The sequence below is a fragment of the Argopecten irradians genome, chromosome 10 (genome assembly GCF_041381155.1).
Source record: "Argopecten irradians isolate NY chromosome 10, Ai_NY, whole genome shotgun sequence".
Classification (NCBI taxonomy): Eukaryota; Metazoa; Mollusca; class Bivalvia; order Pectinida; family Pectinidae; genus Argopecten; species Argopecten irradians.
Window position 1 is genome coordinate 39,583,243 of NC_091143.1, and position 17,583 is coordinate 39,600,825.

The following is a 17,583-nucleotide window of genomic DNA, read 5'->3' on the forward strand; positions in this document are numbered from 1 at the left end:
ACCGCGTGGAAACGGTTTCCCAAGAAGACACTGTTTTAAGAAGGGGAACCTCATACTCTTTAAGGAACTAAGCCAACTCTAAGCAAAAGTTTCATGACCAGACGGGTGTTCCGATCCAAAGATTCCCGAACTAGATGGATCATTAGGAATTCGTCGACATAGTTGTGAACATGTCTTCCCTAGAGTGCAGAAATCACACTACAACCAGCAGCAGTTGATGGGACACCAAGCTCCAAACCTCTTGCGGATCAGAATTATTCGGAATAGAAGCTGAGTGTGTAGTCCATAATAGGCACCTCCTCGACCGCGCCCTTTAAAAGCATGGTCCTTACTTCCTCTCGGATGGAAACTGCCATCTCCGGATCCCCCGAAGGAGGGAAAAAATACATACTTTGACACAAAGTGCGGATGCCGCAAGTATGGAATGCCAAACCGCTCCTTCACTACAGAAAGGGCTCAAGGGTCCTGGGTGATATCCTTCAATTGACTCTAGAAAGAAGGTGGACTGACGATCTCCTACAGGAAGATGAAAACGAGGAATATCGAGACCTTCACAGATGGAGAATTGTTGCCTTACCCAAGCCCTAATTTACGAGAGGAGGACTTGAATCTGAGACTGGCTGAATTCTCAAGAAAGACCTTTCGTATGGAACGATCAAGGACGGAGAGACGAATCAGGAACTTTTCGTCTTGTCCAAATGATGGTTTGTACTCTTCTTACCCTTCCCAATGTTACCATTGAAATAAGGCTTTGACTTCGGTCGCATATAACAGTGGGAGCAGAATTTCTAGCCTTCTTTTTTGGTGGTGCTGACCTCTGTGAGGTAATGGCCTTCAACGTCTGAATTCTCTTCAAAAAAAGGCAGAAGGGACCACGTCTGACATTGACGAGTAATGACACCTTCAAAGAAGCCAATCCTCTCAATGTCCTGTTCAGGGCAGAAGCAACAGCCTCTCCATCGTGTGGTGCTCCTTGGAGCCGAACACTACCTGGTTCATTGACCAAGTTTCCAGAGTTCAACACTCAAGCTTAGCAGGCAAAGAGGACGGCAGTCTATCGTGTATTGCATAACCAGGGGCTTGAACCTTTGACCAAAACTGAAGTGCAACAGGGCTAACTTAAGCGTGCGAGATGAGGAAAAATTCTTCTTCATAACTCGAGTTAAGATATGAATGCCATTGACCACTTTTCCTTGTTAGATAAACATCCGTCATATTGTCCAATGAAAATGTCCAGTTAAACATCTTATTACACGTGGGAATCATAATAAACGAACTCATTGGTCAGTAAAAGCACGTGAACTGAATATGGAATTTGATTGCGTTGGGTTAAAAGGAACTCGGGTCTAATTCCTAGATTCGTATGATCTTAAACGGAACTCGGGCATGGTTTTTCGACTCTGTTTCTACGCTATATTGAGTTTTTCTGTGATTATATGTTCCTAAAGGTTCCGAAGACGATTACTGTAAAATACTAGAACACTGACACGTCAAAATAGGCCCCGCTCAAGATGCTTTGCGATTAGGAAAAGTAATATCTTGACAATGAAATGTACAATTGAAGCTCTGATTTCGAAATGATTGATGACAGTATATATTACAAGATATCTTAGAGGATTCTTGGAGCGTACCAAAGAATGATGTATGTCTGACGAAAGTGGAATATTTTCTCTGCTTTTTAAACAATAAATATTAAAATCAAAGATGGCTGCCTCTTGGCCATCTTGTTGATTTTGTTTGATTGAGTTGTATGGCCCATTTGGGGCTATCTTGTTGATAGATCGGTTCAAAAATGCCTGATACACAACTAGGAACCTAGGGGAAACCAACCTCTGAAATTTCAGACAGATCCCTTTGGTGCTTAATAGAGATAAATATCTTCAACTATCAAAATCAAAGGTGTTTCTCTGTCGGCCATCATATTGACCGATTGGCCCAAAAAATGTAATATGCAGAACAAGGGCACTAAGGTAACCTACGTCTGCAATTTAAGACTTCTTGGTAACAAAAAAAAAAAGAACTAAAAAAGGACAGACGGACGGACGGACGGACGTACAGACGGATGGACAGATAGACCGACAACCTGATTACTATAAGGCACCCGTATTGCGATACGGGGCACTATTAAGCATCAGGATATTCATTAAAGTCTTTAAAGGCAATGTATAGGCCAACATCGGCTTAAACAGAACTAGGAACTGGTTCCTAGATCCGCATAATATTAAACAGAACAGAACAGGTCTCGTTGTCGACTTCGTGTAAAGAAATCTACATTGAAATGATTTTTACTTTGATTACATGGTCCTGAAATTTCAAAGACAATTCCTGTAAAAATAAATGTAAAAAAAGTCACATCTATGCAAGCGTCGGCTCTAAACTGACATCGGGCCTGGTTCCTAGTTCCGATCAAATAAACTCGAATATGGTTCCTAGTTCTGTTTGAGCTTAAACAGAACCCGGGTCTGGTTCCTAGTTCCGTTTAAGTTAAACGGAACCAGGGTCTAGGTGTCAAACCCGTTGAAGAAATTCTGTGTTGTATTATTCATGGAAGCTTTAAGTTCGATTCCTGTATTACAATGGTAATTAAACATCTTATTAGAGGTAGAAATTCTAATAAATGGAACCCGGCTGGTTGACCAGTATTTGTGTTAAACGGAACTCGGGTCTGGTTTCTAGTTCCGATTTAGTTAAACGGAACTGGGGTCTAGGTGTCAAACCCGCTGAAGAAATTCTGTTATATAGATTAATGAAGTGTTGTATTATTCATAGAAGCTTTACGTTCGATTTCAGAATTATAATGGTAATTAAACATCTTATTACAGGTAGAAATTTTAATAAACGGAATCCAGCTGGTTGACCAGTATTTGTGTTAAACGGAACTCGGGTCTGGTTCCTAGTTCCGTATAAGCTTAAACGGAACTCGGGTCTGGTTCCTAGTTCCGTTTAAGTTAAACGGAACTGGAGTCTAGGTGTCAGATCCGTTTAAGGAAACTTGTGTTAAGGAGATTTATTCTGTGCTGTATTATTCATGGAAGCTCTAAGTTCGATTCCTGTATATAATAGGTAATTGAACATGCAGTTAGAGATAGGAATCCTAATAAACGGAACTCCGCTCGTTGGCCAGTATGTTTGTTAAACGGAACTCGGGTCTGGTTCCTAGTTCCGTATAAGCTTAAACGGAACTCGGGTCTGGTTCCTAGTTCCGTTTAAGTTAAACGGAACTGGAGTCTAGGTGTCAGATCCGTTTAAGGAAACTTGTGTTAAGGAGATTTATTCTGTGCTGTATTATTCATGGAAGCTCTAAGTTCGATTCCTGTATATAATAGGTAATTGAACATGCAGTTAGAGATAGGAATCCTAATAAACGGAACTCCGCTCGTTGGCCAGTATGTTTGTTAAACGGAACTCTGGTCTGGTTCCTAGTTCCGTATAAGCTTAAACGGAACTGGAGTCTAGGTGTCAGATCCGTTTAAGGAAACTTGTGTTAAGGAGATTTATTCTGTGCTGTATTATTCATGGAAGCTCTAAGTTCGATTCCTATATATAATAGGTAATTGAACATGCAGTTAGAGATAGGAATCCTAATAAACGGAACTCCGCTCGTTGGCCAGTATGTTTGTTAAACGGAACTCGGGTCTGGTTCCTAGTTCTGTATAAGCTTAAACGGAACTCGGGTCTGGTTCCTAGTTCCGTTTAAGTTAAACGGAACTGGAGTCTAGGTGTCAGATCCGTTTAAGGAAACTTGTGTTAAGGAGATTTATTCTGTGCTGTATTATTCATGGAAGCTCTAAGTTCGATTCCTGTATATAATAGGTAATTGAACATGCAGTTAGAGATAGGAATCCTAATAAACGGAACTCCGCTCGTTGGCCAGTATGTTTGTTAAACGGAACTCTGGTCTGGTTCCTAGTTCCGTATAAGCTTAAACGGAACTGGAGTCTAGGTGTCAGATCCGTTTAAGGAAACTTGTGTTAAGGAGATTTATTCTGTGCTGTATTATTCATGGAAGCTCTAAGTTCGATTCCTATATATAATAGGTAATTGAACATGCAGTTAGAGATAGGAACCCTAATAAACGGAACTCCGCTCGTTGGCCAGTATGTTTGTTAAACGGAACTCGGGTCTGGTTCCTAGTTCCGTATAAGCTTAAACGGAACTCGGGTCTGGTTCCTAGTTCCGTTTAAGTTAAACGGAACTGGAGTCTAGGTGTCAGATCCGTTTAAGGAAACTTGTGTTAAGGAGATTTATTCTGTGCTGTATTATTCATGGAAGCTCTAAGTTCGATTCCTGTATATAATAGGTAATTGAACATGCAGTTAGAGATAGGAATCCTAATAAACGGAACTCCGCTCGTTGGCCAGTATGTTTGTTAAACGGAACTCGGGTCTGGTTCCTAGTTCCGTATAAGCTTAAACGGAACTCGGGTCTGGTTCCTAGTTCCGTATAAGCTTAAACGGAACTGGAGTCTAGGTGTCAGATCCGTTTAAGGAAACTTGTGTTAAGGAGATTTATTCTGTGCTGTATTATTCATGGAAGCTCTAAGTTCGATTCCTATATATAATAGGTAATTGAACATGCAGTTAGAGATAGGAACCCTAATAAACGGAACTCCGCTCGTTGGCCAGTATGTTTGTTAAACGGAACTCGGGTCTGGTTCCTAGTTCCGTATAAGCTTAAACGGAACTCGGGTCTGGTTCCTAGTTCCGTTTAAGTTAAACGGAACTGGAGTCTAGGTGTCAGATCCGTTTAAGGAAACTTGTGTTAAGGAGATTTATTCTGTGCTGTATTATTCATGGAAGCTCTAAGTTCGATTCCTGTATATAATAGGTAATTGAACATGCAGTTAGAGATAGGAATCCTAATAAACGGAACTCCGCTCGTTGGCCAGTATGTTTGTTAAACGGAACTCTGGTCTGGTTCCTAGTTCCGTATAAGCTTAAACGGAACTGGAGTCTAGGTGTCAGATCCGTTTAAGGAAACTTGTGTTAAGGAGATTTATTCTGTGCTGTATTATTCATGGAAGCTCTAAGTTCGATTCCTATATATAATAGGTAATTGAACATGCAGTTAGAGATAGGAACCCTAATAAACGGAACTCCGCTCGTTGGCCAGTATGTTTGTTAAACGGAACTCGGGTCTGGTTCCTAGTTCCGTATAAGCTTAAACGGAACTCGGGTCTGGTTCCTAGTTCCGTTTAAGTTAAACGGAACTGGAGTCTAGGTGTCAGATCCGTTTAAGGAAACTTGTGTTAAGGAGATTAATTCTGTGCTGTATTATTCATGGAAGCTCTAAGTTCGATTCCTGTATATAATAGGTAATTGAACATGCAGTTAGAGATAGGAATCCTAATAAACGGAACTCCGCTTGTTGGCCAGTATGTTTGTTAAACGGAACTCGGGTCTGGTTCCTAGTTCCGTATAAGCTTAAACGGAACTGGAGTCTAGGTGTCAGATCCGTTTAAGGAAACTTGTGTTAAGGAGATTTATTCTGTGCTGTATTATTCATGGAAGCTCTAAGTTCGATTCCTATATATAATAGGTAATTGAACATGCAGTTAGAGATAGGAATCCTAATAAACGGAACTCCGCTCGTTGGCCAGTATGTTTGTTAAACGGAACTCGGGTCTGGTTCCTAGTTCCGTATAAGCTTAAACGGAACTCGAGTCTGGTTCCTAGTTCCGTTTAAGTTAAACGGAACTGGAGTCTAGGTGTCAGATCCGTTTAAGGAAACTTGTGTTAAGGAGATTAATTCTGTGCTGTATTATTCATGGAAGCTCTAAGTTCGATTCCTGTATATAATAGGTAATTGAACATGCAGTTAGAGATAGGAATCCTAATAAACGGAACTCCGCTCGTTGGCCAGTATGTTTGTTAAACGGAACTCGGGTCTGGTTCCTAGTTCCGTATAAGCTTAAACGGAACTGGAGTCTAGGTGTCAGATCCGTTTAAGGAAACTTGTGTTAAGGAGATTTATTCTGTGCTGTATTATTCATGGAAGCTCTAAGTTCGATTCCTATATATAATAGGTAATTGAACATGCAGTTAGAGATAGGAATCCTAATAAACGGAACTCCGCTCGTTGGCCAGTATGTTTGTTAAACGGAACTCGGGTCTGGTTCCTAGTTCCGTATAAGCTTAAACGGAACTCGGGTCTGGTTCCTAGTTCCGTTTAAGTTAAACGGAACTCGGGTCTGGTTCCTAGTTCCGTTTATTAAACGGAACTAGGAACTAGGAACTCGCAACCAACTTCAGCCTTCCGGGCCAGCAGTGGTTTTCCTGCCTATATATTTGGGGCCGAAATAAGGCCCCATTCCCAATTGTATTTCTTGTTATTTTTTCCCAAATCTGAGATCTAAAGGAGTAGATATGATAGGACCAGTATTTGGCCTTAATTTTTCAGGCCGAAAAATATTAACTCTGATCCACATCAATTACATATCACTGAATACTCTCATACTTGCCATTCATCAAAACATAATTTTTTATAACCATGTACACGATGTGCTCCACCTATGATGTCATCAAATTGATGATTTTCCTCATCTCGCCAAATTTTGCTAGAAATTCATCATATTTAGTTTAGAAAAGGCTTGAAATGGATTTGGCCGCCAGCTTGGAGCAACTTTATATTTTGCATGGATATGCGTAAATACATGAAACACAACGCGTGAAAATCTCATTCTGCTCCACGAAGCGGCCACATTCATTTTTAGAGAAAACCACTCAAAAAGTATGATTTTTCAAGGTTTTTGTGAAAAATGGCGGGAAACTGCATATTGATGACGTCATAGTGAACATAATTGGCACATGCGGGATATTTTCGGGATGTAATGTGTAGCAAATGTATTCAACTGTTATATGGAAAAATATCTTGTTCTTTACTGGAAAATTTATTTTGCGGCCATATTCGAGTCTTAATGTACCTTCTCCTTTCCCAAATCAGTGAGTTGACGCGTATTTTGTGTGACGAAACTAAAAAAATTAGGAAATCCCAAGTCTGAACGTTGTATTTTAGTATCCATTCTTACACTTGATTCTTAGAGAAGCATAATTGTCTATTCTACCTTTTCCAAAATTTCCATTAACACCGTTCAAATTTTTCATTTCCTATTTTTATCGCACAAAATTTCCCAATTTTCACAAGGTGGCAATTTCCCAAAATACCCAGGAAAAACACTGGCCAGACACTATTTCACTTTAACTCGATCACCCCTGAAATATCATAGTGGACTGTTCTAGTCCTTGATTTAGGAGAGTCTAAATTGGTCTTTAGGGGTGAATGAATTAATAGGTTTGCAGGGTTTTAAATGGGTTGTTTCAATGTACTGACCAATAGGTTGAGGATTTTTTGCAAGGAACTCTAGATTTTCTTCTTCATAAAACCTGACAAATATATACCATAGCTGTTACGTTAGAGCATACTTTATGAACATCGTTGAATAATAATTTTCCAAAACACGAGGAAAGAGCGGTTAAAGCGATAAACATGCTGTTTATATATGTTTCATGTGTTTGTATGTGTAATAAAAGTTCTGTTGGTATCTGTTCCCAAGCAGACTTTACATATCTATATACCTAGGACAATTTTTTCACATTTACCTGAATCTGTTTGAGCTGACACGTGTCAGTACTATAACAGACAGATATTCTGTATCAGTTTGTGTAGAATAAAGGATTTGATTGTTTCTACTTTGGGTCGCTGGAGGAAGCAATATTAACGTCCACCAAATATACTCGGAGATAAAGTCACGGAACTCTTGATCTGACACACAGGATGTCAGCAGGGAACAATTTAATTAAAAAGAAAACACTGCTATGTTGTGTGTTTGTTATATCTATCAGAGGACCTGCACTGCCATGTTTGTCCGCAGTGCCTTGTATGTTTGGTCCCCCTTGGAATGGCCTGTACCTCTTGAGTCCTCTGTGGCTCAGCATGTTGTGTCCTCAATGTGGAGACTGGTGCACATGGAGCAGAGGTCACGACCTGATACATGTAGTTTTGTATAAAACAAACACAGGTCTGCATACACCACAGGAATCAAGCAAATATCTTATCAATTTTTTTTTCAAATTTTGACAAGATGAGTAAAAAATTAAATGTCTCTGCATGAAATTGTTTGACCACTGCCTGCGGGGTACTTATAGATAACCAACTGTTTTTGGTATCAATTTGCACCAAACAATGTTTCTTTATGTTGTGCCAATAAAATATTGATGAATATTTTCAACATTCCTTAAAAACATTTGAGCGTTGGTGGTAATCATTTTCCTCTATGGCATTAAAAACTCTTCACAAATACAATCAAGGAAAGAATTGGCAGAAGACATAAAACTATAGAAACATAAATTATATCTGCAATTGAAAAGTTATAGCCCTTCATTTAGTTACTTATGTCTCAACTTATGTATCTTTTATGTTTATGTTGATGGTCCGTTTACACATTAATGGGATGATTTCATCAATTAAAGATGCTCCAACGCCGACAGAGCATAAATTATATTCATCACTTGAACAATAATTGGTGTTTAATCGTGTATATATGTGTCTAATTAACACAAAAAATAATATAAAATCATTTATTTTGCCTTTTGTGCATGTGCAATCAGTACTTCATTCCATATAGAATATAGTGCCACAGAAATTTTTCGGGATGCAATTAATTATTTTTTGTAATTTTAACTTGAAGTAAAGTTAGAAGGTCAAACTTTCCAATGGTGATAATGGTGTAAAGTCAGTAACTTTTGTAATTGAAGAAAAATACTAAATCGTCTGCTCTTGTTTATGATAGTGAAAATTTACCATTTGTCAGCGGTGGAGCATCTTTAAGCTGAATTTTTAGGTCACTGAGATAGAGTCTTTAAGTGACTTATTTATTACCTGTCATGTAGTTATATGTTTTACTTCTTCCCAAAAGCAAATTCACTTAAATTTTGCACAAACCTCCTATGTCCTAAGGACCTAATCAAAATTGTTAATAATATGATCCTAGCCAACAGGAGGATTTGGGATGGACGAAAAGGGTTAAAGTTCACATAACTTCTCAATTCACACAGATTGACTGGTGTTTCACAACTTTTTCACTGAAATTATTAATTACATGACCCTGAGGTCTCACATCTTTGGAGGGGGTCAAGGTTACTATAGTTTATTTAGGTATTTAAACACAATTTTGAACATTATTTGTTCATTTCGATAAGAAATTAGTTAAAATTAGCATCAAGATTGCATTTTAATATTATAGTCAATTTGGCCCAGACTGACAAACTTCAGGGCCAAAAGGGATCAATGACACCAAAGTTCATTTGGTAATATTTACTGTATTGATGATCATTTCATTATCTGTTTCAGTTGGAACACCCAGAACTGGACAGATTGTAGTGTGACGTGTGGGGAGGGTATGCAGACGAGAGAAGTTGTGTGCCGACAGAGGGTCTCGTCCACTCATCTTGTCACTGTCACCGCCTCACGGTGTGGCGACCTGGAGAGGCCACAATCGGCCCGCAGCTGTAAGGCGCCAGCGTGTGCTTCGTGGAAAGCTGAAGATTGGGGAGAGGCAAGTATTTGATACAGTGCCACCACATTCTCTGTCTTATTCAAACCAATTAATTTTCGCAGCAATTTAAATCAACAAATTCTGAATTACTGGGTATTTATGGTTGCTTCCGGTTATTTTCATGATTTCTGTCTGTTTGAGAAATTCGCAAATCTACATCACACATGAAAGAAGATCATCAAATACATTGATAAAGTTACTTCTTAAATTGGGTATTTTAAAATAAAATATTTGAAAAAATTTCTTTAGATATGAGAAAGACTTCCAGTACTAGTCATTAAAGACATTTTTTTATAAAAATTACAAAAACAAGTGCATTTAAACATAGTGGTCGTTACGTCTAATCAGGAAAAACTATTCAGTTTTGTTACGATCTTGTGAAAATGGCAAAACAATGCAAGAAAACAGATGTAATATTGAAGAAAACACTCACATTTGGAATAAGAAAGATACTGGGGGACTACCTATTAACTATTATAAAGGCGCCACCTCTCTTTAACAACCACCTGCTTATAATAAGACCACTTATCAAGGGTCGCAAATGATCAAATTCAGCACAATTTGATCTGAGTATAAAGACCACCTGTCTATAAAGACCATTTTGTCCCTCGGGTGGTCTTTATACACAGGTTTGACAGTATGTGTAGTATCGTAAATGTTAGTTTGGCCCTAAATTACCATATCTGTCGATGGACCGTTAAGTAAAAACAAACAAAAGTATAATTATAAATTAAGTATTCATTGCAGATTTTTGATGAATAATGAAGGTTGAAAAAATGAAAAGATTCAATGGTTAAATGGTTCAATGGTAAAACTTTGTTTTGACTCGATGTTTTCAGTGTTCCACTGTTTCGACTCGTATTTTCAGTGTTCCACTGTTTTGACTTGATGTTTTCAGTGTTCCACTGTTTTGACTCGATGTTTTCAGTGTTCCACTGTTTTGACTCGATGTTTTCAGTGTTCCACTGTTTCAACTCGTATTTTCAGTGTTCCACTGTTTTGACTCGATGTTTTCAGTGTTCCATTGTTTTGACTCGATGTTTTCAGTGTTCCACTGTTTTGACTCGATGTTTTCAGTGTTCCACTGTTTTGACTTGATGTTTTCAGTGTTCCACTGTTTCGACTTGATGTTTTCAGTGTTCCACTATTTTGACTCGATGTTTTCAGTGTTCCACTGTTTCGACTTGATGTTTTCAGTGTTCCATTGTTTTGACTCGATGTTTTCAGTGTTCCACTGTTTTGACTCGATGTTTTCAGTGTTCCATTGTTTTGACTCGATGTTTTCAGTGTTCCACTGTTTCGACTCGATGTTTTCAGTGTTCCACTGTTTTGACTTGATGTTTTCAGTGTTCCACTGTTTTGACTTGATGTTTTCAGTGTTCCACTATTTTGAATCGATGTTTTCAGTGTTCCACTGTTTTGAATCGATGTTTTCAGTGTTCCACTGTTTTGACTCGATGTTTTCAGTGTTCCACTATTTTAACTCGATGTTTTCAGTGTTCCACTGTTTTGACTCGATGTTTTCAGTGTTCCACAAACTGCGGACGTGGTGAGAGGACACGGGAGGTGTTCTGTGAGAGCATTGACGGAGGAGCAGCTAGGGAAAACCTCTGTAAGGGAATTCGACCTGAAAATGTCAGCACCTGTGATATGGGGACTTGTGCCAAGGGATGGTTCCATAGCAGATGGTCCAAAGAGGTAACGTATATAATTCTTAAATTTAACAGGTGTGAAATTTCACTATACTGTTTGGAATGTACTCGCAATGTACCACACATGACTTGTTTCGTATATGCTATGACATTTGCTACGACATTAAATAGGTAAACATACATTTGTGTGCATGCGGAGTGGCTACACCTGTCAGTTACATCTAAGCCAAAGTTTCACTAAACATATGAAGTAACTTTAACTACGAATAGTCTTTAAGTCCCGCTTTGCAGAGCATTACACAGGAATTTAAATCATTATCATTAAAAAGCTTCTCTAGTTCAGCCAGGGACAGAACTTCAAGTCAAATATTCCACTTGAGGCAAAAAGTGAGGTTTTTGTGCCTAGGGAATTGAACATTTATTTTTTTAAAGATTTCTCAAATTAGTTGTTATTTAAAACCATGCAATAAGGATAGCTAACAAATGCATGAACATTTCCTATGGCCTAGTCTCTTCAGAACAGACTGTTTAGTTCAATTAGAACCAGAAAAGTTTGGTATTTAGGACAGTTTCAGGCTTGAAAAAGTAAGTGAGGTGTCTGAAATCAGAGGTGATCTTTTAATTAAGTGAATTTTTTATGAAGCGGAAAGTAAATGTCTTTATTTGTTTAACTTATATGATCAAGTGTCACGGATCTAATTGATGTTGAGGTGTTAATGTGATAGATCATCGCATGCTAATTAAAGATCGGTTTGGGTTAAACAGAAGCCGTCGTGTTCAATACAAACTGGTTTCTCTATTTACACAGTTCTTTGATATGTCACAAAGTCGATGTTTTTCTGTTTGGTTTACAATCCAGACTTGGAATGTTGGTCAGGCGTCGCTTTCCTTGACACCGGTAGCGTAGAATATCTATATCGTATTTGACATCTGTCACGGTATGGAATTAGTATAAGAGTTGGTTATGATATTGAATTTTAGAAAATTATGAGGTTAATATTCGGTTTTATAGGGTCAGATCTGTACATTGAAAAGGTCATTTTTGACTGACCACAAAGCTGATATCATAATAAGATCTGTCTGCATTTGTTTAGTCATCATAGATATTTTTTTATCTTTTTTTTTTTTTTTTGTGACATCTTCAACATCATACAGGTAATAATGTTGCCATCTACAGCTTACAACTCCAATTTCCTGTTTCCAATCAAACTTGACATTCTCCATGCATACCTTTTTTACCAGAAATGTTTGATTTAGAATCCAGCTCTACTAAAATAAAACTTAAAGACGACCCTACTATTTACAATGAAACAATCCTGAGGAAATCACTCTCCTCGCATTCCTACCTATTGATAATTGGATTGCCTTGGATCCATATTAACCCAGATGATGTCAGGTACGGAATTGCTGAACCCCGTTGGGTGGTTGAGAGAACAAGAGGCAGTATTTTCTTTATGGGTGTGTGGAGTTGATTTAAGAAAATAAAACAACTGTACTTTTAGGATTGTTAGTTTTTTCAAAATATGTTCTGATGAAATTCATCAGTTTATTTTGTTCTTTATCGGAGGTCAGTGTTCTGAGGATAAACAAACGAAAACAGATGTTATTTGGTATCATCTTTTGGTCTGACACTCCAGAGTAGTACTGGGTATGGGTAAGAATGAGGTGGGGAGGAGATTACAAGTGGGGGGGGGGGGGGTCAGTGTAGGGTTAGGGTTGAGGATAGGAGGTAGCTATTGGAGTAGGGGGGTCAGGGTTGGGGATAGGGGAGTGAGGAGGTCAGGGTTGGGGGGTAGAGAGAGTTAGGGTAGGGTGAGGAGGGGGTAACTAGGGGAGTGGGGAAGAGGGGATTAGGATTGGGTTTTGGAGATGTGTCGAAAGTACAGTGGATCTTTGGGTTTGTATAAGTTTAAGATCAGTTAGGTCATGATTAATGTGAAAATCAATCTGTGTCGGTCAACAGCTCCCTATAATGATGTAGTGGTATGTGTAATATGATAACATGGCTTGTTAATCTGTTCCTGTCTCTGGTCAATCATGGCTGCCAGCAGTGATTGAAAAAACATTTCAACAAATTTTTTTTTTTTCAAAGTAGCTAAAACAAACATTAGGAGTATGCCTTAAAAAAGACAACACATTTTATTGCTGCTTAAAGTACATGTAGATACTTCTCTTGATCGAATGGTAAATAAAATGTTAAGTATAGACAGAAATATGTAAAATTTTCATTCTGAATCAATAGATTTCCCTACCACTGTACTTATAATTTCAATTCAAAGTAATCCAAGGTCCTAAATAAATTTAACTCAAATTTGGAATTTGCTTTAAAGTTGTATTTCTTGTAATTTTCACCATAACATCTCTCATAAAACATAGAATATGGATGCTTATATATGATGGTTCAGATCCATGAGGCCACCAATACACTATTGACATAGCGGTAAATGTCACATGAAATATCACACATTTTGAAAGAACCGCCACAGTCAACGCCATGTTTCAAACTTTTGGGTAATATTGGAAAATCGAGTTGCATTACGTGACCAGCATTAGATATAGATTGGAAACTCCCGAGCTGTATCACGTGGTCAATATCAGCAATAACGGTAGAGATCGGAATAGATCGGAACAGTAAGGATACTTCCGAGTTATTTTAAACATGTACACATTAAAAATCAATATTTTAATTCAATTGTTTAATAACTTTGCAAGGAATAACTTTACAAAAGTCGGTAAACATCGAAAGTTTAAAACTAAGAGGTGTAGAAAAAAATGTAAAACACATTAGATACTTTTTCTATGCCAAAAATACAACAAGCCATAGACCATACAATTTTAATAACAAAGAAACTTTTTCCAAAATATTAAGGCCCATTGTCAAATCCTTGGATAACAAGTCAACAATATATAAATGTTGGCTTCATTATTTTGCTAGTCTATGTATGTTTAGGTCATGACATATACATAGTACATAGAAATTAGCTTCAATTTTAAGACAAAAAACTACCTTGGTAATAATTACAAGAAATAAAAACTGATGTTTAGAAAATATTTCATTAGTTTTAAATTTTGGATATATTACAGCCAACTGTAAGTATAAATTTCCTTAAAATGGGAAATTGTGGAAAATATGCATGCTAAAGCAATGCTAACATATTACTGAAATGAAAAGTCTTTTATTTGCTGGTATCTGTGTTGGCCTGGACTGCATTCTAGGCAGTTCCCACTTCAAGAACAACAAAAAAAGAAGAAATAAGGGTCCCCCTTGGCCACTCCCAGTAGGTCATAAAATGGTCACGTACAATGATACTTGTGTGGTACATTTTCCAGGTTTTTTGCTACTGTGTATTTAACTACAGGTGTGAATAGTGGTAAATCGGTGTAAATTTAGATCCCTAACCCTGGCACATCTCTCCTGCTCAGCATAAATCAACGCTCCATGTGATTATCACATCATTAAGAACTTAAGTAGGTGAGAAAAGAATATAAAAAAATCAAGTCTGAACTTGGGTGTTCTGCAGTTAGTGACTGCTGGATCATTTCTGAAAGTTTGAAAGTTGCTTTTCCAAATGATCAAAGACATGAAGACCTTATTTTTTGTTTGGATATGGATAAAATGTCTTGGTTTGCATTTTATTTGGTTAATTATGAAGATAGCGCAAAAGAATCTCTCTGTATCAGAATATATTAAGACAATTAAGTAGCCAAGTTTTTTATACAGCTCATCGCCAAAGTGATGGAAGTCTTGTAATGTCTACTCTTTATTTCATTTTATTCCATGAGTGCAGACGGACCTAATGTCACTTCAGACTTGTGTATTTTAAGGAGCCTGTATGATTTGAAGAATTTCATTATAATCACATTCTCTGAACTCATTTACCCCTAAATACACATTTGAACGCTTCTAACACAAAACTTGGATCAGTTCATTATTGAATCTTAGGGGTAAATGACTTAATTTGCACATTTAGATAATGAAATGTTACCATGGTCATGCTAAATCTTTGATGAGTTGGATTATTGTCATTGCGTCTAGGGTCCCCCATGTAAAGGAGCTGTTAAATTGACAGACATTCTTCACTATTCCTCCTAGAATGTAAATTTCTTTCAATAGAAATGATGATGATATTAATTTGTGGTGTTAAACTCATAACGTGAATATACTTTGATCGGGAAATTCATGAAAGCAAATTGCACACGAAAATTAATTTTTGTTTGTATTCATACTTTATCTGACTTTCTGATTGATTCAGATTCTTTTTCTTCATACTACTATGAAGAAAAAAAATCAGAGAATGATGCAAAAACCCGACATTATCATGACGTCAGAATAGAGACATTGCATATCAATTTGAAATAATCCATTTGAAAATCCAATCAATGGAATGGTATGTTTAAATGTATTTTTAGGTCACCTGACCATAGGTCATGGTGACCTATTGCGATAGCCTTTTGTCCGTCGTTGTCCGTCGTGCGTTAACTTTTTGTTGTGAACACGATAACTTGAGTAAATGTGAACCGAGATTGATGAAACTTTGTATGTAGCTTAATATTAACAAGATCTCGGACGACTCAAGTTTCAGGGTTGCTGGGTCAAGTTCAAGGTCACTGCTACTATTTTTAGAAAATCCCTATCAGCACTCTAGTGGCTTCATTCCTTGAGGGATTTTGATCATACTTAACACATACACAAAGGATCATAATATCTCAGACAAGTTTGAGTGTGAAGATTGCCAAACTAAGGTCAAGGTCACTGTTACTATTTTTAGATAATTTCTTTGTCAGCACTCTAGCAGCTTCATATCTTGAGTTATTTTGATCAAACTGCACACAAATACAAAGGACTGAAAAAGTTTGAGTTTCAAGGTTGCAGCGTCAAGGTCAAGGTCACCGTTACTATTTTTAGAAAATCATTTTCAGTGCTCTAGCGGCTTCATTCCTTGAGTGATTTTGATCAAACTTCACACAAACTTAAAGGACCATAATATTTTCGACAAGATACAGTTTCAGGATTGCCAGGTCAAGGTCAAGGTCACTTTTACTATTTTTAGGTCACCTGATCATACGTCATAGTGACCTACTGCAATAGCCTATTGTCCATCGTGCGTTAACTTTACTTTGTGAACATGATGACTTGAGTAAATGTTAACCGAGGTTGATGAAACTTTGTGTGTAGCCTTATATCAACAAGATTTCGTATGAGTTCAAAAATGGGAATTATTCGACAGTAACGAACAAGTTATTGCACTTTGTTCTAATTTCATCATTGTGCTTGTGAACAAGATAACTTTAGTGATTGTGAACTGATTTTGATTTTGATGAAACTCTGTATGTAGCCTTATATCAACAAGATCTAGGATGAGTTTGAAAAAGGGAATTTTTCGACGGTAACTATATTATAGAGTTCATGTCCTTTGTAATAATGCTATTATTGGACCTTGTGTTCTAAAGATATTGTGGTGCTTTATCAGAATTGTGAATTTTATAACCCTTGGCCTCTTTGTTTGCCCCTGGGGAGGAGGCTAAGTTTGCTATAGTTTATATTGAATACTTCTTGGGTATATTTTGTTTATTTTCTACTGGAAATTGTTCAAACTTTTGATTCACATTATAACCACTAGAGGACATTTTGCTATTATGTCATTTTGACCCTGTCTCATCCCCAAAGGCTGAGGGGTGGAGCCCAGTGGGGTCCAAATGGCTTAAATTTTTAGGTCACCTGACCATAGGATGATAAAATTAGAAAGAAAAATAACAACCATATGTCAGTTATGATAAATTGTTCCAGTATGCAAATTCATCCAAGACCTCATTGCATACAGAGTTTCATCAACATCAGTTCATATTTACTTCAGCTTCTGTGTTGAATACAGGAGGGAAAAAATAACACACCATGTGTTAAAGTCCCTCATAGCTATTATGTTGGCCCTTAAATGACAAATTACTATTGGATGTCAGGTGACCGTTAAGGCCCATGGGCCTCTTGTTTTTATCAAGTAGTCTGAAAAAGTAATTTATGAAATAAATTTTGTTTGAAACTTTTTGCAAACAAAATTTCTTTCATACAACGATGAAGTTAAAAAGTAGTGACATCAATGCTTAAATAAAATGTAGAGGATAACAACGATCTCAGTAAAACAGGCTGACACAGATTCACCTAGTTCCTATTTACTTTCCCCGACAATACACAACTCTTTATGTGAATATGTTGTGTTTGTAGGTATATATTTTATATATCGTAATTTATGTACAGATATAAAAGGCTGCACTGTATTACATCTGTTGATAAATAGCTGTAGCTGCATTCTCCTGCTATCTTGACACTTTTATAATCAGTATGATGAAGGGGCTATTAGTCTGCTAGTCTTCACCCGCTAC

At 37.3% G+C, this 17,583-nt stretch overlaps 1 protein-coding gene across 1 annotated transcript in view; it reads left to right on the plus strand.

The window, feature by feature from the left end:
- LOC138332704 (thrombospondin type-1 domain-containing protein 4-like) overlaps positions 1–17,583 on the plus strand; it is a 172,878-nt gene that overhangs the window by 143,923 nt on the left and 11,372 nt on the right. The window contains exons 10-11 of the mRNA XM_069280695.1: positions 9,349–9,553; positions 11,081–11,251. Coding sequence (XP_069136796.1) covers positions 9,349–9,553; positions 11,081–11,251 — 376 coding nt within the window. The remainder of the gene's footprint in view (positions 1–9,348; positions 9,554–11,080; positions 11,252–17,583) is intronic.